The following is a 20,121-nucleotide window of genomic DNA, read 5'->3' as shown; positions in this document are numbered from 1 at the left end:
AGAAAAAGTGTGTGTGTATATATATATATATATATGTGGTAAGACTATTCTACACCCGGGGTATAAAATAACTATTCTATACCCCCCTCCACTCTTCCTCCCGATTCCCCCACCCCACCTTCTCCCGGTCACTCCCCCTTTCCTTTTTTTTCTCCCCATCCCCCTCCACCTCTCTCTTTTTTTGAGAGAGAAAAAAATAAAGGAAATTTTGCATTCAATGAGAATAGAACTCAAGACCTTCAACTCAAATTACCATATGGCACTAACCAATAGGCTATTTCTCAGTTGTGATAGAGTTTTCTTAGTAAAATTTTATCTTCTCATACGTGCTAAATCCTGTAATATTTGGCACAAAACATGTAGTAATGGTCCTAGGATGGTTGTTAGCATACACTTCAAACCATCTTACTGCACTATCCCAAATCTTTTATTACACAGATATAGTAATATTACCATCAGAATTATAGATTCCTATTGTAACATGATATGCCATCATTTAATTTTCATGAGCAGTGGTCACCACCACGCTATTGATTATTGTTTGTAGAACTAACAATTTCTAAACTTTAGTATTTACTCCCGCTCGTTACTGCTTTGTACTATATGTTACTGCAACCCCGTAGTAACATTGTGAAATAAATATAGTAATAATGTAACTAGTGTGTAGTAACAAAATAGATATAATCCTGGTCTCTCTCTCCCTCTCATGATCCCTCCACTTTCTCCTCTCCTTATCTCTCTCTACCCAAAAACTTGGCCTTCCTCTCTCTTTTCAAGAAAATCGGTCTCCTTCCTCCATCTATGTACCCCCACCCTTTTCATAGTAACGCCATCACGAAATATAGTAGCACGTCCGGTTACTACAAAAATATATAGGTTGTTATTACATTCAAGTGACTAGTATTACTGAGTTAAAGCCTCACATGCTAACCATATACTTGTTACTGCACAAAAGTAGAAGTGTTACTACATGGTAGGTGCATGTTACCACTTTAAAGTAGCTATGTTACTGCACGATAATTGTAGTTTTACTGTCATTTTTACGAGATGAAGATTAAATAGGTGGGCTATAGGTAATGTCTGTAGGTCACTTTGAGCGAGGTCTGATTGATATAGGAGTGTTTTGAATAATTTTATACATTTGGTAAAACCATGTTACTACATGTATATGCCCTTGTTACTGCAAGTTACACATTCTGTTACTGCATGTGGAGGGTTAAAGTTCAAAGTTCCAATCTTTGAAAAGCAATATCTCACAAGATAAATGTTATTTTTTAAAATCGTTCCCACCATGATGCTATAGTGTTACTGCATGTAGAGGGTTAAACTTCAAAATGCATCTACGTACCCCTCTCTTCAAGAAACCGTTCTTCCTCCCTCTTCTCAAGAAAAAGGGTCTCCTCCCACCAATATAGTGCTACTGCATGTGTAAGATGTGACAATAATATTATGGTGAATTACAGTAAATCAATAATTGAAACAAAAATTTATAGGTTAAAAGTCTCAGATGCTGTTACTGCACAAAAGTAAAAGTGTTACTGCATGGAAGGTACACGTTACCACGTGTTATGCAGTAACACTACCCAAAAAATACAGTAAAATGCAGTGTAGTAACATCGTGATGTGATTATAGTAACGTACAACAGACAAGTAGTAACAAATAATAGTATAGTATTACTACTTGTGGAGAGACAAATTGCAAAAAAGTCAAGCTTTAAATAACAATATCTCCCAAGTGATGTAAGTTTTTTTAAAACCGTTTGCACCATGATGCTAGAAAAAAAGAGCTTATCAAAAGTAGATCCGTCATAACTATATTTCAACTATATTTTAACACTGTTACTGCACGTAAGACACAACGTTACTGCACAGTGGTCGTCGTGTTACTGCACCGTCCTAGGACGAGAGCTGAGAAGAGGTGGGTGGTGGGGGAGTTATTAGGCGGGTTTGACCGGTGGGAGGGGCCTTTGACCGAGGTGGGAGGTGGTTCTTGGGCCTTGGTAAGGAGGGGGAAGTGGGTGTAACCCTTGGGAAGGAGGGGGGTAACCCGGGTGTAGAATAGTTTCTCTCTCTCTCTCTCTCTCTATATATATATATATATATATATATACACGGTGGCGCTACACAGCGCCACCCACAGACGTTGTGCGCCACGAAACAAAATGGCGCCAGACACAAACGAGGAGAGGTCAGCCCACCACCGACAAAATCCCACCAACAAGGCATCCAACCCACCCGCGGAGTTAAAATTTAACTTAGATACAGTTGGGTGGTGGGGTAAAACCAGCGAAGTTAAATTTTAACTTATATACAGTTAGGTGGTGGGTGCGATGACGTCGTTGAGGAGTTAATATTATACATGGTTTCAATTGATATGAGTTAAAGTTTAACTTACGTACAATTGGGTGGTGGGATGCGATGACATGGTTTTGGAGTTAAAAAATTACTTGTTGTTGTTCAATTCTAGATGATATGTGATTAAGTCTGGTCGCTGCTGAGTTAAAAATTATCTCGCGATACAAAACTACAGGACATCGTTGTAGAGTTAATTCAGTTTGTATGAGTTAAATTTTAACTTGTGTACAACGAGATTTTAACTCAACAAATACATCCTCACAATCTATAAGCGTAAGTTAAATTTTTGTCGGCACTTGCTCCGGACATCAACGGCGGAGCGCCATGGAGGTGTTTGCCGCTGCTCCTCCATGTCCTTCGGTGTTCGAACTCGCCGCCGCGGAGGTCGCCGCCGTGTGCGTGGGGCGTGGAGCGGCGGCCCGATCCGCCGCCGCCTCGGTTGTCACCCGTAGTCGCCCCGTCACGGGATCCGCCGTCGAGCCGCCTGCATCCACGCCTGACACGCACCACCGCAGCCGGATCCGTGTACGTGGGGTGCGGATCGGCGGCCGGATGTGCCGCCCCCTCGCCTCGCCATGCCATGTTGGATCCGCCGACGCCGCGCCTTCTCGTGCAGGATTATCCCCGGATCCGTCATCGCGCCAGATACGCCCTACCATGGCCGGATCCTCGCGCGTGGGGCGCAGATCGGCGGCCGGGTGCGCCGCCTCGTCGCCTCCTACACGCCGTCAACCGTCACCTCCACGCCTGCAGCCGTGCCGTACCGGATCCGCCGACGTCGCGCCCGCCGCCGCTCGGCAGTGGAGGTGGCGCTCGACGTCGCGCCGCCAGTCGTGCCGTGCCGGATCCGCCCAATGCCGGCACCGCCAGCCGCCACGCCCGCTCGCCGCTCTCATCTTCGAAAAAATAGGATCTGGATATGTGATTGGTTACGGGGTGGATGTACAACACTGGTATATATATACACTAAAAGTTGAGTAACACCAAGTTAAAATTTAACTTGGATTATGGGCGTGGGGGAGGGCATAGGTGTGGGGTGTCGTGAGTTAAATTTTAACTCAAATATGTGGTGGGTGGGGGAAGATGGGACAGAGTGGTGGTGCGGCTGTGTTAGGCGCCATGTAATATGTGGCGCCTGTAACGCCATATAGTAGTTCTACACACACACACATATATATATATATATATATATATATATATTCTTTATATAAAGAAGATAGTAAAATTTGTATTTTTGATTAATTATATAATATAAATATTTTTTAACTTTTCCTCAATTTTCTTCGTGTTGCAACGCTGGGACACTTTTAGTCTAAATCTTTACCTACTATAAAACTAGAAAAAATGCCCGTGCGTTATAACGGGTGAAGTCTATATTAATCCCATTATTGTTATATGATTTAGTGAAGATAAAATTCATTACGGGAGTTCGCTTGGATATATATATTTTTAGAAAATCATAAGTTGCAGTTAGGAGTCCGATCGTCTCAAGTTAGCATGCGAGTTTGTTTTTTTAAATAGATTTCTTATATGTTTTCTTTTGTATTAATAAAAATGAACGATCTTAAAAACAGACTCAAATACGGATATGTATTTTCAAAAGCAAACAAACTTAAAAACCAACTTATACACGGATGACGTACCAAAATACCGATAAAAACATCTTCAATTTTTATAAAAACTAGAAAAAAATACCCATGCGTTGCAACGAGTGAAAGCCATTTTAGTCTTACTATTATTCTATACGGTTGAGTTCGAGTGAAAATCATTGTGGAAAATCGTTTGGATTTTTTTTTTGTAAAATAATGAGTTGTAATTAAGAGTTCGATTCTCATCTCAAGATAGCATGTGAGTTTTTTAAAATTGATTTCTTATACGACTCCTTTTGTATTTCCAAAAGTGTCCCAAGTTAGCTGAGCGAGGTTTTTTTAAAGAGATTTCTTATAAGATATTTTTTTATTTCCAAAAGCGAACGAACTTAAAAATAAACTCAAACACGTATTTATATTTCAAAAGTAAACTCGTATTTTCATCCGTCAATCCGAGTTCGTCCGCGTCACGTTCCATCGTCACATAATTTTTTGTACGTAGCCGCCGACGTCTGATACGGGCATTCGGGTCTACCTCAACACCGGCCCGTGTCAAGCCGCATCCCATCTCTGCATGCGTGCATGGTGCCTTGCCCGACTCGGGTCTCCACAGATACATAGGTGTACGCAGATATATATTATGCCTCCACGTCTCCAGCCAGATCAAGTTGGCACGACAAACTTCATCTCTTCCTCAACTCTGACATGCACATAGTCACATAGAAATAAGTTCTCACCAATGAAACCAAAGCGACCATTAGACTGACAAGCACACCATTAAAGCATGTAAGCAACTTCAGAAATCAGAAAGAGCATATAACAAGTTACCAACTGATTTTTTTACTATTTGGTCCTTCTTAAAAACTTATTTCAAAAATAGACCCCTAAAAAAATTTATCCTAGAAATAGTCCTCTTTGAAGCGCCAAAAATATTTCAATCAAATCATCAAACAATGAAAAACATTACTCACAACATCAACACTCTACTCTTCAAACATCGAAGAAACCACATAGTACATCATGTGTAACATCGAATAAAACAAGGATGAAACACTTGAATAAAATAGAGTGCAACAAACATATACGATAGACTGCAACAACCCTATCGTCTGTTATTTTCTTCCACTTAGGTGATTGGATCTATCTTATTCCTCTGCTCCGGTGACATTAAACTCATCAAAAATCACTCCATCTCTTCCTAGCCCGTACTTCTATCCTCTTCGCGTTGCCTTGCCGCCACCGATGATAGCTCCACCATCTCTTCTTGGCACTTCTGCCATGGTCGCCGGTGGCTAGGTCTGGCGCCTCCTTCCTCTCCTTGTCCCCTTGCCGCAGCTGCTACCACCGTGGCATTTGGCGACGATGGCGGAGGCTCCGCCATCTCTTCTCGTCGTTGCTGCCATAGTTGTCGATGGCTATGGGTAGAAAGTATTAGTGTAGAAGGTGGTATCAAAGTGTAGTAAGACATATGGATCAGATGGTAAATAAATCAAAGCGCGCATTTTAGATGGTAAATAATCAAAATTCTCATTGGGGTGGGGTGGGTGCATACGGGAGGAATGCGGTGGGGGGAGGTGGAGGCAATTTTAACCGTTCGGTTTGACATATATGAGTGGAGGATATTGGATTTGATAAATGAGTACTGTGTTCGTGAAACTATATGGTAATAAATAGACAGTAGTAGAATAGTAGGTGGATAGATTATTAAGAAATTATGAGTGAGATTAAAACGATATAAAGAAATTATGATTCCATCACATGCGAAATTCGGGCCGTTGGATTGAACCCTACGGTGCAGATCTGACCGGGCACTTGTGATGAGTACTTTTGATCACACGGCCCCACCTCACGCTGCCCGCCGCCTCCCCCACCCGCCCCCGACGACCGCCGGCGTCGCCTCCGACTCCGGCAAGGCCCACCAGAACACGCGCCGCCGCGGCCAGCCCTCCCCTCCGCCGCTGTATTCCTCCTCCTCCCACCCCGTCCGCCGCCATCAACACCTCGCCTCCGCGCCGCCTTCTTCCCCTCCGTCGAGGCGTCAGCGGCGGCTAACGTCGTCGGATCCCCGCCTCCTCACCTCCCCGTAACGCATCCCGCGCCGCCTCGCCGCGCCCTTTCTCCGTCACCTGCCACCGCCCCGCCCCCCCTCTTCCCCCTCCTGCCTCCGAGCACCCCAACCCCTAACCCTAACTTGTCGTCACCGTCGCCGGAGTCCACCCGAGATCGGTAGAGCCCTGCCCGGACGCGGAGAAGAAGCTGCCTGGTCCGCGATCGGATCGTGAAGCAGATCGACAGGTCAGAAACTCGCAAGTTTCTTCCCTTCAGTTTCATTTGAATTGCGTTCAGGGAATCGTATTCGTATGTATGGATCGCCTTTGTAGTTTCTACTCGAGAACTTGTCTCCTGTCTGTGCTTAATTAACTAGCCAACAAAAGTTTCAGTTTAAGCTGAGACTGCATACCATGCATGGTTTAGCCTTAGGCTGTTGACTTGGTCATGATCAATTACTTAAGTAATTAGTACAGTGTTTTCTAGTTGAATGTTTCCTGGAAACCTACTAGCTTGCATAAGGTAATTTTATTCTCTAGTTGAAATGTTTTACTGTTGTCTTAAAAAATGAATGCTACTCTGTTGTATGAAGGAGGCGCCACCAGAAACAAGCAAAAAACAAAAGCCTCCTTACCAGCTCCCTCCTCATGGTACCATTTCATAACTAGATTATCGCCGAATTCGTTTCAAATTGTACAATTTTCCCTCTCTTTAGCTTTCACTTAAGCTTTATTGTAATGTGCACTCCCTGTTCAAGGTAAATTACTTGTGGTTACTCTGTCTAAAGCTAGATACCATTATAGGTTGATATAGGCAACTGACGATAAATCTATCCATCTTGAGATTCAAAAGGATACATGCCTGCCTGCCTCTGCCCATGCGTGAATTAAAAATCTGCACAAGTGCTGCTGTATCAACAAGCTAGCAGCTAGTCGAGCATGCGTGTGGAACACAACATCGATCTTAAATCTACTTATCTCCTTCCTTGGTAGCTATTTACATACTTATCCAACAAACTAACCACCTACTCATTTCAGATTCCTTTCAGGACATTAATTTGTACCAATTGTAAATGTGGGCAAGCTGTTAGATTTGCCTCATGTTTCAAGTGTTTTGATTCAGACGAATTGTTAGATGTTGGGTCTCATTGGCTCTATTAGTTAATTGCACTATAATGCATACTCCATCATTTACAACCAGTATGCATCTCGCTAACTTTTGGTCACTAACACCATAACAATTCACTAATTGTGCACTATTTTTGTGTGTTAGTTTCTCATTGCTTTTGATTAATGGGGTGGGCATTGCTGAAATACCCACTCCCAACTTAGCTACCTAAGCTTATATGACTTTATGTTTCAATAAGCCTTTTTATGCTATAAACCTATTAATAATAATATTGTTGTGCTATAAAACCTGATAAGCTTGTGGTATAATAATATTGTTGTGATAAAACATTTTTATGCTCTCTTTGTTGTATTCTTGTTGTGCAACTTGAAACAGCAGATGGATTCGATTTATGCTATGTGCTCTCCATAATTAATTTTCTTTCCTACTGATATATGTGTTGTCACTTGTGTTCTGTTTGGTTCACATTTGTATGCTGGTTTGGGCCCACATAGTATAAACATTTTGTGTGGTCGGATTAGTCTTACATGGAGTGCTCAGATAGGTTTGGGCCAGCTTTTAAGGCTTTATGTTCCAAGGGTCCACTCCTTTAGAAAAAGTTGGGTAAACACAATTGCTATGAAACCTAACTCTTGGTTTTAATCAATTCAATGCAGAGTTACTGATGGCTCCAAAAAGGAAAGTGAATGAGTCAATTGTGGCTAATCTACCTATTCCTGATCCATCGTTAGTTCTTTCTCACCCTTTACTAGTTCTTTCTTACTTAAGTTCATGCTATGAAAATTATCTTACAAAAGAAATGTTTTGTTTTTCAGAATGCCAATTAAAATCCCTGGAGACTCTAAGGTGAATTTCAACTTTTATATTATTTGATGCAAATAAAACAATAAGACAAATAGGAAATACCTTATCCTATTACGGTTTTAATTTGTGCAGATTGAAATTCAAAACCGAAGCAGAAACTTGACAGTTTATGCCAGCAAAGTTGTTGATAGTGTGGCATATAATGCTATGTTGTCATATCCGGAAGGTCAACAAGAGAAATGTGTAGCAGTGTGTAGAAGATTGGAACATGCTCATGCACTTTTTGACATCCTTGCAAGTTGCTCCCACAGCAACATCATTGAACCTATTGGAATTTGGGAAGAAAAGGGGACGAAGCTGGCATATATTGTTTTTCCATGCTTTGATGGACCACTGAGTTTAATTCCAACAGAAGAAATATTTGATGTGGAGGATGCCACGAATGACAAATCTTATACATTTGGCTTCACTGACCAAGGATGCAAAATTTTTGTGTAAGTGTCAGTTTAAATGTTACATTCTTCTTAGAGGCTTGAGATCAACAAGTTCATAGACTAGAAATTACTGTATTGATTGAAAATAACTAAAAGTTCTGGAATTAATAGAGAGGAAAAAAACATCTCAACTGTTCACATAATGAAGATATGTCTAATTATGGTTGGGATTCTGTAGAAACACAAATGGATTTAGGCAAAAAGTAGTCTTTGCATAGCAGGAAAATGCATTCATGTTTGATTTAATTAGCTTGATCTATAGTTTTAACCATACAGGACTATCCTGATACATGCAAGCATGTTACTTTTCGAATTTTCTTGTTGCCCATTCGACAAAAGTAGATTAATTTATATAGATCAAAATAATAACAAACATGTCGAGACAGTGCAGATGCATGGGTTAAGCTTGTAAGCATGTATGTGTTACACAGATGCAGAATTAATATTTGGGTTATTGCCTTTATTTTATAGCATTAGATGATACTTTTACCTTTTTCGCAGAGAAATGTTTATGGCCGTCAAATATGTCAATGACCTATATGATGATGAACAAATACCTTTGAAGGCATTGAATTTTGATGAAAGTAAAATATTTTACCAGTTGAACGCTCAGCGGGACTACCGTGTCCTGTTAACTGACTTCAAGTTGGAGATTTCACCAACCGGTAATGCGAGAAATAACCGGAAAGGCAAGGGTAAAGCTTCTAGCACAGGTATATCCACAGACATGTTGAACACATGCGAATCAGGATTAATCTAAAATATTTTGTTAATTGTTTCCCCTTTTGTTTGGTTTTGATGTTTGTACTCTTTTTAATCAATGAAATGAATCAGCTTTGCTTCTGTTTATCAAAAAGAAATTCTGAAATATTTTGGTCTCAAATCCAGGGATCCTTTATACAAGTTATAGAAATGGGGTTTTACATTAGAAATGTCAGAAAACATGGTGTTTCATGAAATTTATGTCTCTTATTGAGGAGAGAATTTGTATAACATAGTAGTTTTGTCAATATACTTAAGTCACCTAACTTGTGAGTAATCTCTCTTTTCTTAGCAGTACCAACTGTTGATGAGCTAAAGGTTGCAAATTGGAATGGTTTGGGGCAGCTTCTTCAAAAGCTCCATAAAAACCTTGGACTTCACGCAGAACTAAACCATTTTGCTGAACTTCTTGGGAAAAAAACAGTAAAGTAAGTAACACTTCCTTACAAAAATAATTTTAGGTATTCTTTTAGCATTGCACCCAAGTTGATACAAAATAATGGTGTACAGGTATGAAGATCTGGTGTGGGAAGCTGGATTATGGGAACATAACAGCAAAGTGCAATTTATCAGGGAGATATATTGGCACTATAACAACGATGAGGCAAAAATATCCCAGCTTAAGCTTAGAGCATCTCTTGGTCTCAAAAGCTGCATTGACAAGTTGGAGGTGAACAAATCAAGAGAGCCAAACAAAGAAATCAATGACAAAAGCTTGTATAACTCCTTATTCTTCCTCAGAGTTTACATGGTTGCACACCGAGACGATTTAATCAAAGGATACAGTGGAGCAAAGGTGCGTTAGCTGTTTTTGCAATTTTGTTAATTTTTTTCAATTAATTTGGATCGGTATGAATTTATGCATGAAGGACTTAAAATTGTTTCTATGTAAACTTAGAATACTTATATGTGGACATGTTGTTTGGCACCCTTTACTGCAAAGAATTTATATTACATTCAGATCGACCTGTTTCGTCATCGCTTTCTACATTTCTCATTTTGTTAATTTCTCCGTATACATTTTAGCTGACGGGTGGGCTCTTTGGCTCCACACTCCTTTTTTACCTTCACAAAAAAGTAGTGAGTTGGTGATGTGGTTGGTGGTAGTCCGGTAGATTGGTCACTCACCCCCACCACTTGCTTATTTTAAAGTAGTTTAGATTTTTCTTAATCTTCCCATGTACTGTTTCATACAGGAAACAGTGGAGGACAGGAAAGCCGTTGTGAGGCTGCTGATGAAAGAGTGCCCTACATATATGGTGAAACTCATTGCAGAAATACGTCATTTAGGCTGGATTAAGGAATCACCATTTTTGCGGAGTAAGTAATCTGAAAATATTTTTGACAGTGTTACCTTTTCCCTCCCAGTACTTGTATTATATTCTTGCATGCAGAGGATAATCAGTACATGAGAGAGTTTTATCCACCAAAAGCTGCAAAATGATCACTATGCGTACAATTGCTTCTGATACACTGGTAACCAAGATGATTTTTTAGCATGTCCTAAAAAAAAGTCCATTTCCTTTCCTTTTTACTCCCGTTTAACAAAATTTGATCTCCATTCTTGCAGCTGCTCTTAGGAAAAGTGCTGATGAAGGAAACTTTGGTACAAATGACATTTCGTTTTTAACATGGTCTGGAAAGTTGCACTAAATGGCAGGGGAACTTCTTGTGGCAAAAACTAATGGAATCATTTATACTTTATGCACTGTTGTAGCCTGTAATTTACTGCTATGTGGTGTATAACATTCATTTCACCTGCTTAGATGAGGATTAACATATACAAAGGCAAAATTGGAATGTGAAAAAAGTGTTTCCCCTTTTTGGCATCTACATCATGATAGATTTAGGTAAGTACAGTAGTATTTTCTTATTGGACACATGTTAATAACATATTTTGGATATCTGGTGCACAATTTGCATCCACACACGTCTAACTTGCAGTTTGACATATGTAATGGAAGTCCGAAAGCAATGGTTTTTACCACGCGCCCCACATGAATTACTTGAATCGACTCCTTTATATTTGAATATATGAAACAAATTCCAGCTGAAAGATAGTCTTATTTTTGGCTGATTATTGAGCTAGAAGCGGTAGAAAAATCTTCAAAGCTGATAAAAAGCGGTATGTCGTCGTAGCAGTGGAAACATCACTTAGATGCCTTCTTTTTGCTAAACAATGACATTCTTTATTCAAATTCAAAGAGGGGTTTATATAGTGAAATTGTGCCTAGATCGCTTATAATTTCTCCTATGAAAATGTACTATTTTACAGTATTTCCTTTGTTGGAAATGAGTCAGGTCGTTGAAGTAGCATGCCATAGATGGGAGAGGAAATCTTGCACTGGAATGATATACCATATTTTGTAATTATCACAATTATGATGACCTTTTATTTTATTTGTTTGTGTTGCTTTTGAGTTAAAAACGATTTTGCTTTCACCCTTTTACTAGTGCAAATAGTCGCACATTCGTGCAACTTTAATCTGGCTCTGTATTGGATGTCTTTACATGTTATTTGAATAAATTATTTTTAGTCTATTGAGGTTTATAAATATAAGATAAGGGTTTATTTGTAAATGTTTTTCAAATAATCCATGTCTAGATAGAGGATTAAGGTGCATTTATAACTTGACCAATTTTTATTAAATAGGTTGAGGGCCCGTTTATAATATAATAAATAGAGGGGTTTGAACATGATATGTAGGTGAATAAGGTTAGGCCCCCAATCATAGTGATCATTTGTGTAAATGGTGGACATGAAATTGACGTAACTCACAAATGTTGGGAACATATTAGCATTGTTTAGCTTATATAAATTAATGTATTAGGGAATGAAATTATCATAAAGTCTAGTTAGCAAGCACATTTGTTTTGATATGTAATAAACAATATTATTATGACAATAAATTATCTACCGACTGCAAACTTTAAATTCATATGTAAAACAGAGTTTTATAATTGACAAATTGACACTACGACTGCGGTTTTATCTTCAGGACACGGCGAAAGTCAATCTTTAAAAATAGATATTCTCGAAAGATGGATATTAGTTGTTGAACACCATAATCATTAGAATATTTATTTTTTGTTGAATAAGAGAGAGAAATAACGTGAGAGGTCCGAAATATCCACCACGCGGCCTGGCCTGTCGCATGGTGCCCCCACACCGGCCTCTGCCCGTGCGGCCATGGTCTCCGTCTAATCCTGTCATGCAGCGTTGCCCTTGCCCGTACCCGTGCCAGCCACCACGTGGACTGGCTCCGTCGCATGGAGTGAAGGTTAGGGCGAGTAGGAGGAAAAGGTAGAATATGACATGTAGGTCCAATGTTATTTTTATCTTGTACAGGTTCTGTTTGGACATCTTTTTTAAAAAGCTGCTTTTGCTAGAAGCTGTTCCAAACAATCCACAGCTTCTGAGAATATATAGTTACAGATTCTGAAAAATAAACTAAGAAGCTAAAAACTGGAGAAGCTGGGTTTCAGAGCTTTTCTAGATTGTTAGAAGCTGGCTACCAAACAGCTACTTCTCCGAATCTAAAGCTTCCCAAACAAGCCCAATATTTCTCTATCATATTTATATTTCTTTTGCTTACGTGGATCAACCATATGATATTTGGGGATTTACCTTTCACGAAAAATATACCTAGTACATATGGATCGCGTTCGAAACGAACCGCACCACCATCTGGCTGGGTTCGCTCATTCAGGTCGCACCCCGGAACGTGAGCCGACTCGTGTCGTGTGACCGACCGATCTGGCTGGGTTCGCTCATTCAGGTCGCACCCGGAACGTGAGCCGGCTCGTGCCGTGCGACCGACCGACCCTGCAGCACGGCACCTTGTTGCGACTCGCGACCCGCCCGAAATTTCCACCCCCTTCGTCTCCCGGGGCTCCCGCCTTGCGCCTCCACCTCCGCCTCCGCCTCGTGACCTAGCGTCGCCGCCGCAACGGAGCCACCCCGCCGGAGAATGCCCCTCCCCCGCCATTTCGACGACGGCATCTTCGCCTCCTCCGCGGCGCCGCCGGCGTCGCGCGCCCTCGACCTAGCGCTGCACCGCCCGCGCCGCACGGGGCGCCTCGGCCTCCTCGACGGCCGCTTCTTCGCCGCCCGCCTCCCCGCGGCCGCCGCCGTCGTCGTCGTGCAAGGAGACTTCTCGGCCGTGCGCTCCCGCCTCCGCGCTCCTGGCCTGCCGCTGAAGGCGCCTCCCGCCCCCGCCCCCGCCCCGTGCCTACCGCAGTCCTCGCCTCGCCCCTGTTAGTACCCACCTCCTAATAAATTGGGGTAATCTTAGCTTGATTCAATCTCAACATAAAAGGATTTTCATCTCTGCTCTCTAATTTGTGTATAGCTAGGTAGGTACCCATGGAGTCTCCTAAAGTTGGTGATGATGCCCCTGACCTCGGCACTGTCAAGAGCGAGGTATGCATTGAGGTCCATAATCTCAATCAGTAAGACACAATTAATTACATGCCATCATAAACTTGTCTCTTGACAGACTTGCCACTGTGTAGTTTCGGTTTAGGAACATGCCCTTCAGAATTAACCGATTTTGATGCCTGGGACTTGATACTTGCGGTTATATCGATCTCACTGCGTGATAAAGTTTTTCGGTAATGGATAACAAAGCCGAATGTTAACATAATGAGTGCGTGTTCCTCTCTAGAAAAATGAATAACATTGCTTCCTTGTTTGCTTGTAACCGGCATGTGACAAACACATGTTTTCTTCTTTATTGATTTGAGTATCATTGCTACTGCTCTGATATAGAAATACTCCCTCCATTCCTAATTGATCTTCATATATGCTTTGTGCATCAATACCAAGACAATCATGTGGAGCACTTAATCAGCATCGAAAACAGCGTTTCGTATCCGTGAATGTAACGCCATCAATTTTGCATGCTGTATGGCTGGCCAATCAGTTGTGAGCGTATTAAATCGATGCATGCAGCGGCTCCTAATCAGTTTTGCATGCCGCATAGCCTGACCAATCAGATGCATGCAGTGTTCGTTAGGAAGTGTCATTAACATCCTTCCCGGGATTTTCATCTCCTCCCCACCGTAATGCGACGATCAAAATGGAATTATTATTTTTTTGCAATACGATGATCAAAATGGAACGGAGGGAGTAAAACATAACAACGCATGCTAATATTGGACATTTGGAATGGAGTGCTTTTCTTGAACCTGCATATTAATACAAAATGCTATTATATTCATGATTTATAGCTAGTAATACTGATTGGGAAATACTGCTGGTTATCTCTCTTTTATTGAAGGTTGAAGGCGTATCAGAGATGATAATTACAGACATGAAACACAAGAATATTGGTAGGGGGGGAACTTATATCATATGTTATGATGGTACTATCAAGTTGGGCTCAACGGACTCTCAACCAATAAAAGCCACTATCTTTGCTTTTCAATGTGATGCTGATGAGATGCCTGCAATGCACAAGAAATGGTCATCATTTGATCATCCCTCTGTAATGAAATCTTTGGGGTGTTCTTGGGGCAGCCGTCATCACTCAAAGTATGGGTTTGTGGCCTTTCCGATGTTCCATTTAACCTTCAGTGATTTAATTGCCAAGGGTAGCAGAGCTGTTGAAATGGGAAGATTCACGGAAGTTTTTACTGAAGCAGTAAGGTATAACTGCACTTTCAATGTTTTGATGAGTATATTACGCTGCACCACCTACTGTTATTTGTGTCATCTTGCAACCTATTGTTCAGTTCTCACCAAATTTAATAAATTGATGTTAGCGCAGATGCACAGGTAGCCTGCCATTTAATGTGTTTTCCCTAGGAACTGCCAATAATTAATCATTTAATTAGGACACTAGGCTAAGCATTTTGGTGTACTGGCTCTATTCAGGCCTCCACTACTAGCTAGGTTCAGGCCCAAACAGGCTTATGATGATTATTTCATCCTGTCTTTGCATGCTAGCACGTATAGTAGTAATTCTGCAACAGGCTAATGAAGGAACGGTAACAACGATTGGACTGCTAGGCTGTTCCAATAGCTGCAGTTTTCTGGTGATTCCTCATATGCAACTATTGTATGTAAGTAATAGACACTAAAACATTTTTTATGCTCAAAACATATAAATATATGTTGATTTGAAGTATCATCTATATCAAGTGCTCGAAATGAGCATGAATTCTGATGGATATTTTTTTCCCGTTCATTGTCGCTCAGTACATAGCTTCAGTTGGCCCCCCTCAAGTCTAAATCCCGGCTACACTACTGCCTATAGATCAGTGCATCCATCTAGCCAGTTGTGTGCACCAAGACCAGCTAAAGGTTCTTTTGCACACAAGCACTAGAACAATGGCAAACAGTAGGTTTATATGACAACTCTAATCAAACAAACTTCATATTGTAGCAAAAACTAAAAAATACACCGTGTCACTAAATTTTGATGATATGGATGAGCTGCACAAAAACATTGATATTTTTTTTGACTGAATTCCATCTCCCTTCAGGCGTGCTAATGTTTTCTGTTACTTTTCTTTCAGTCAAATTGTCAAAGGTTTGCAAGCACTTCACGATAATGGTTTCTTCTGTCCAAATTTGAAAGGGGCAGACATAGCAATTAAGATGAACAATAACTCCATAGATGCAAAAATCTGGAATTTTACTGTTTGTACTTCAGGTAAAATTCAAATAATTGAAATTGCTGATATTGATAACATTATAATTTTCTGTTCTCTAACTTTGTAATTGCCATTTGTCTGTATTATTTGTCTCTTCTTAAACTAAGATGTCAAGAAAAATATGGATTGGAAAAGATTGGGAGATATGCTTCGCGTAGTAGCTGAGAGAAATTTCGCTAATTCTAGTGATTCGCTAGAGATACACTATGTATGCTACCAGATTTCAAAAGGTCAGATAAGAGGGTAAGTTGAAATAATCATTTATTGTTTTTTAATCTCAATGAAATGTTTTATACTAATTAATTATTTAGATTTTAGTGATGTCTCTGTGAAAAATTTATTTGCTGTATTCTGTTGTATTACATCAACCCTCTCATCGGGTATATATAAGAGTACATAGGAGATAGAGAGTTGGAGTACAATATAAGCAAGAGTATATTTATCTTTAAGATTCTATCTCTAAGATTCTATTTTATCTCTAGGATTCTGTTTTTAGGATTATATCTTATCTGTATAATTTGTATTTGACTCTTATCTCTAACTAACATATATATATTCCTAACATTCCCCTTAGTCGTAACGGGAGTGAAGCGATCGATTGCGACCGGATTTGAAATCTATTTCTTCATCTTCTTTGACTCACTCTACACCTGGTGCTTGCGTCCCCTTCTGTGTCGTCCCTTCTCTCCTCTATTTCCTCCCGCAGCCATAGCGGGAGTGTTATGGATGATAGTGATGACACAAACACTTTAGCTGGAGTTTTCGTAGATGATTGTTGTTGTAGACGTTCATCGATGTAGCCAATCATGTAGTAGTCGTGGTCGTGGTGATCATAGTAGTTGATATAGCCGCGAATAGCCAAAGGCGGAAAAAAAATATTTACGACATGGTGTTAAGATGGCACTGCAATTGTTAGCATCTTGCACCTTGTAGATGTCAGAGGATGCCGTTGAAGACGTCTTACGAATGTCAGAGGACGTCATTGGCGATGAGGCCACCACTTTGGTTGGTCCTTCTGCACCGTGTAGCGGTCATCACAATAGTGATGCCGAGTTGATGCAGTCGTTGTCATCGTAGATGACGTGATCGATGCCGTCATCGGTGATGCGGTCGTTGCCGTCGTAGAGGACACGGTCGATGTCACTGATGAAGCATACTGCAAATGTATCTGTTAGAGGACGCGCATGTGTCCATACTTGTGGACGATGCGGCGACGACGTGTTAATGAAGACCACCGGTAATGTAGTGTCGGCGAAGACAAATGTATGGCTGGTGTAGAGGAGGTAGCAGCCGCGGCTTACGTCGCTGCCGGTCGTAGGAACTTGGCGAAGATGATCGACGCAGATGGCTTGGTGGCTTGACGCTTGATTTGATGCTTGTAGCACCGGGCGTGAGGATCTTATTCTCCTGTGCACCATGTGCTTCTCCTCTCAATTGAGTAGATGGATGCAGTAGTAGATGGTTCCTTCCTGGGCGTCCTGGTGCTGCCGTCGCTGCTGTCCTGACATAGAAGAGCGGGAGGGTGTCGGTGCGAATGGTGTGGTAACACGACATTCATGCCGCTGCGCTTCAACTCCTGCACGAAGAGATTGCCATGCAATTTTCTAAAACTTGAAAAGCTAATCTAATACTAACTGGTTGCCGAACGTGGTGGCTAATAGGATTTAACTAATGCTGATATTGGGAAAGATTCTAATATATCGGTAATTTGGTAGCTAATAGATGCGGCGCCCCATGGAGATTATAGGATTGATCTCATCTCCCTAGGGCGACGCGAGAATCGAACGACGTTGATCTCTAAGGCTCTGATACCATGTGAAAAATCTAATTGTATTCTGTTGGTTTACATCGACCCTCTCATGGGGTATATATAGGAATACAATACAAGCAAGATTATATTTATCTCTAGGATTCCATCTCTAGTACTCTATTTTATCTCTAGGATTATATCTTATCTCTATAATTTGTATTTGACTCTTATCTTTAATTGACATATCCATACTTCTAACACTCTATTTTTTTTAATTGTTGCAGTTTAGATATTCTTCAGCAGAGTGCTTTCTTGTCTGTGCGCGAAAAATTTGAGAAAGTTCTGTTTCTTTGGACTCATGTCAGTATTCATTGCAAACCAAAACAAATACATCCACTTGATGAATCAAAGTCAGCATACACATTGACAGAGTTTCTAGATGCAAACAGTATTGAATCTACAAGGCCTTTATGGATTGGCAACAAAAGAATAAAATCTGCACCGAAAACATTAAGAAATCTATTGGATGAACTTAGAGACATTATCGAACATGAAGTTGAATATATTCCATCAGATGTAATTTCCTAAACTTATGTATTTATTTTTTTATGTATTACGCTTAATATTTTAAATTTTTGTTGCAATTATAATTTAAATAACAATCTTGTTACACTGTAGGTAATAGCGAAACTTGGCCATAAAGAAATCGAGTTGGGTAAGACAAAGTCTGATCTTGAGCATTATATTCGCAAATCTTGGGCATTAGAGTTTCTTATGATTCAGTTATGGGCTTCCGATCAGACATCCGAATTGGAATTTAACAAACTAGTAGAGTTGAAGAAAGAGAAAGAGAGGAAGATATAAGAATCAAAGGTTTGTTTTGTACTCCCTCCATTCCAAATTGATCTACATATAGTGTTTTTTGAGATTATTCCTAAATGATCTATATATTTGTGTTCATTCATTGAGCCTATTCATTATTTGTGCATTGGAGTAAATGGACATTGATGCATGCATCTATGCACATAAGTATTTATAACCACACATGCAATATCTTGATTTGCTATTGGCTAGAAAATAGTGGGGATGGTGCATGCATCGAGTTTGTTGCTAGAGTAAATATAATATGAGAGAGTTATTAGCTTTTCGTGGTCTTGATGTACCTATGAAATATGTAGATAAATTTGGAATGGAGGGAGTATTATCCTTTTTCAGTTTATTTGTAGTAATGTGTATGTATGTTTCTTTGTTTGTAGTTAGTTTATTCGTAGTAATGTGCATGTATGTTTCATTGTTTGTAGTTCAGGTTTTTTAATATATATTTAGTCGTGACATGTTGATGTACAGAGCTAACATTGTTGGTTTTTAATCTAAATGGCATGTTGCTATGAAACAGTAAAACATAAAATCATTACATTTATGAGCGTGAATTGTTTGCCTATCTCTTGTCTTTTGAGATGTAAGAAATGTAATAGTTTATGAGAGATTTCAAAAAATATAGGCAACTAATGTGATATTTATATTTCAGGAGGTATTGGCTTACAACTGCTGTTTCATACACCCTCAAATAATCGTTTGGATCAGCGTCGCCTTTGTATTTGCTGATGTTGGATAACTTGAAATTTGCTGGCCATGGTGCCATTTGTAAACTTTGGCTTAGAGGGTTTTTGGTATCTGTAGCACGAGTTGGATGGAATTGGAGGTGTTGGGTTGATGGAAAATTGCTTATCTGATTTTGGAATTGGCCAAAATATTGTGAAGTATTTTGGTAGGGCATTTGCTGTTGGAATTGGTATTGTTAGAATGTTTGGTTTTGTTGTTCTTGTATTGTTTGATTGGGTTGAGTGCAAAATACTTGGTATTGGGGAATGACTTGAGGGAATGAATTGAAGTTTTGTCCTTGAGGATTTTGGTTTTGAAGCACTTTTGTTTGAGGGATCTAAGCTTGGAGATTTTGGATTTGAGGGATTTAGGTTTGAAGATTTTGGATTTGGGGAATTTGGGTTTGAGGATTCTTTGTTTGGGAATTTGGGTTTCAGGAATTCGGGCTTGAAGATTCTAGGTTTGGGGAATTTGGTTTTGAAAATTTTGGATTTGAGGAATTCCTTGCGTGGTTCTATTGGTTGAGTGTTTTCCATTCGAGCAATTCTTCTTTGCAAGTTTTCTTCATGTGCATTCTCCTCTTGAGTATTCTCCACTGCACGGCTTGATTGGATTCCGTCAGCCCGTTGTGTTTTCCCTTCTTGCCTCTGGGATCTGTTTGCCCTCATTGCTTGATAATGCAAAGCCTGCAATCGCTGCAACTCCCTTTGTAACCCTTCATATTGTTCTCTGTTCACCGTTACAACCCCTTGTGCTTGCACCATTTTTTGCTAGTTCTACTTTCGTCGGAGCTGATGTTCTTGCCGTTTCTTGACTTCCTCAATGATTGTTTCAACTTGAGTTTCTCTCCTTTCAGTTCTTCCAGTATCGGGATCTGCTTATGTACTATTCATTTATGCTACCTACCGCGCTTGAGAATGTATCTGTA

General features: G+C 40.3%; 2 protein-coding genes across 7 annotated transcripts; both read left to right on the top strand.

The window, feature by feature from the left end:
* Positions 1 to 5,769: 5,769 nt before the first annotated feature.
* On the top strand, positions 5,770 to 11,014 carry LOC9268566 (uncharacterized). 4 transcript variants are annotated; one of them, XM_066305080.1, is made up of 11 exons: positions 5,770 to 6,239; positions 6,586 to 6,643; positions 7,778 to 7,847; positions 7,937 to 7,967; positions 8,058 to 8,419; positions 8,921 to 9,132; positions 9,477 to 9,609; positions 9,692 to 9,977; positions 10,378 to 10,501; positions 10,576 to 10,657; positions 10,752 to 11,014. In XM_066305080.1, the coding sequence occupies exons 3-10, from the start codon at positions 7,786 to 7,788 to the stop codon at positions 10,623 to 10,625; spliced, it is 1,260 nt and encodes a 419-aa protein (XP_066161177.1). In that variant the 5' UTR covers positions 5,770 to 6,239; positions 6,586 to 6,643; positions 7,778 to 7,785; the 3' UTR covers positions 10,626 to 10,657; positions 10,752 to 11,014. The 4 variants fall into 4 exon arrangements, with proteins under 4 accessions (XP_066161177.1, XP_015615865.1, XP_015615864.1 ...); XM_015760378.3 differs by having other exon boundaries at positions 5,812 to 6,239; positions 9,474 to 9,609; XM_015760379.3 differs by lacking the exon at positions 6,586 to 6,643 and having other exon boundaries at positions 5,781 to 6,239.
* A 2,040-nt stretch (positions 11,015 to 13,054) lies between these two features.
* On the top strand, positions 13,055 to 20,121 carry LOC136353886 (uncharacterized). Of its 3 annotated transcripts, XM_066305186.1 has the most exons (9): positions 13,055 to 13,438; positions 13,534 to 13,604; positions 14,464 to 14,831; positions 15,704 to 15,840; positions 15,949 to 16,084; positions 17,876 to 18,167; positions 18,270 to 18,306; positions 18,393 to 18,464; positions 19,120 to 19,367. In XM_066305186.1, exons 2-8 carry the CDS (start codon positions 13,548 to 13,550, stop codon positions 18,410 to 18,412), a joined length of 1,047 nt encoding a protein of 348 aa, XP_066161283.1. In that variant the 5' UTR covers positions 13,055 to 13,438; positions 13,534 to 13,547; the 3' UTR covers positions 18,413 to 18,464; positions 19,120 to 19,367. The 3 variants fall into 3 exon arrangements, with proteins under 3 accessions (XP_066161283.1, XP_066161282.1, XP_066161281.1); XM_066305185.1 differs by having other exon boundaries at positions 13,542 to 13,604; positions 18,270 to 18,464; positions 19,120 to 20,121; XM_066305184.1 differs by having other exon boundaries at positions 18,270 to 18,464; positions 19,120 to 20,121.

Source organism: Oryza sativa, chromosome 11, assembly GCF_034140825.1.
Source record: "Oryza sativa Japonica Group chromosome 11, ASM3414082v1".
Classification (NCBI taxonomy): Eukaryota; Viridiplantae; Streptophyta; class Magnoliopsida; order Poales; family Poaceae; genus Oryza; species Oryza sativa.
The sequence above is the reverse complement of the archived record's forward strand: the minus strand, read 5'-3'. Positions and strand labels throughout refer to the sequence as shown.

Excerpts from the sequence above, each read along its gene's own strand:
- LOC9268566 (XM_015760378.3), top strand. The coding sequence starts at position 7,786 with ATGGCTCCAAAAAGGAAAGTGAATGAGTCAATTGTGGCTAATCTACCT. Across the intron at positions 9,610-9,691 it reads CTTGGGAAAAAAACAGTAAA|GTATGAAGATCTGGTGTGGG; the intron begins GTAAGTAACACT and ends AATGGTGTACAG. Across the intron at positions 9,978-10,377 it reads AAGGATACAGTGGAGCAAAG|GAAACAGTGGAGGACAGGAA; the intron begins GTGCGTTAGCTG and ends TGTTTCATACAG.
- LOC136353886 (XM_066305185.1), top strand. The coding sequence starts at position 13,548 with ATGGAGTCTCCTAAAGTTGGTGATGATGCCCCTGACCTCGGCACTGTC. Across the intron at positions 13,605-14,463 it reads TCGGCACTGTCAAGAGCGAG|GTTGAAGGCGTATCAGAGAT; the intron begins GTATGCATTGAG and ends CTTTTATTGAAG. Across the intron at positions 14,832-15,703 it reads GTTTTTACTGAAGCAGTAAG|TCAAATTGTCAAAGGTTTGC; the intron begins GTATAACTGCAC and ends CTTTTCTTTCAG.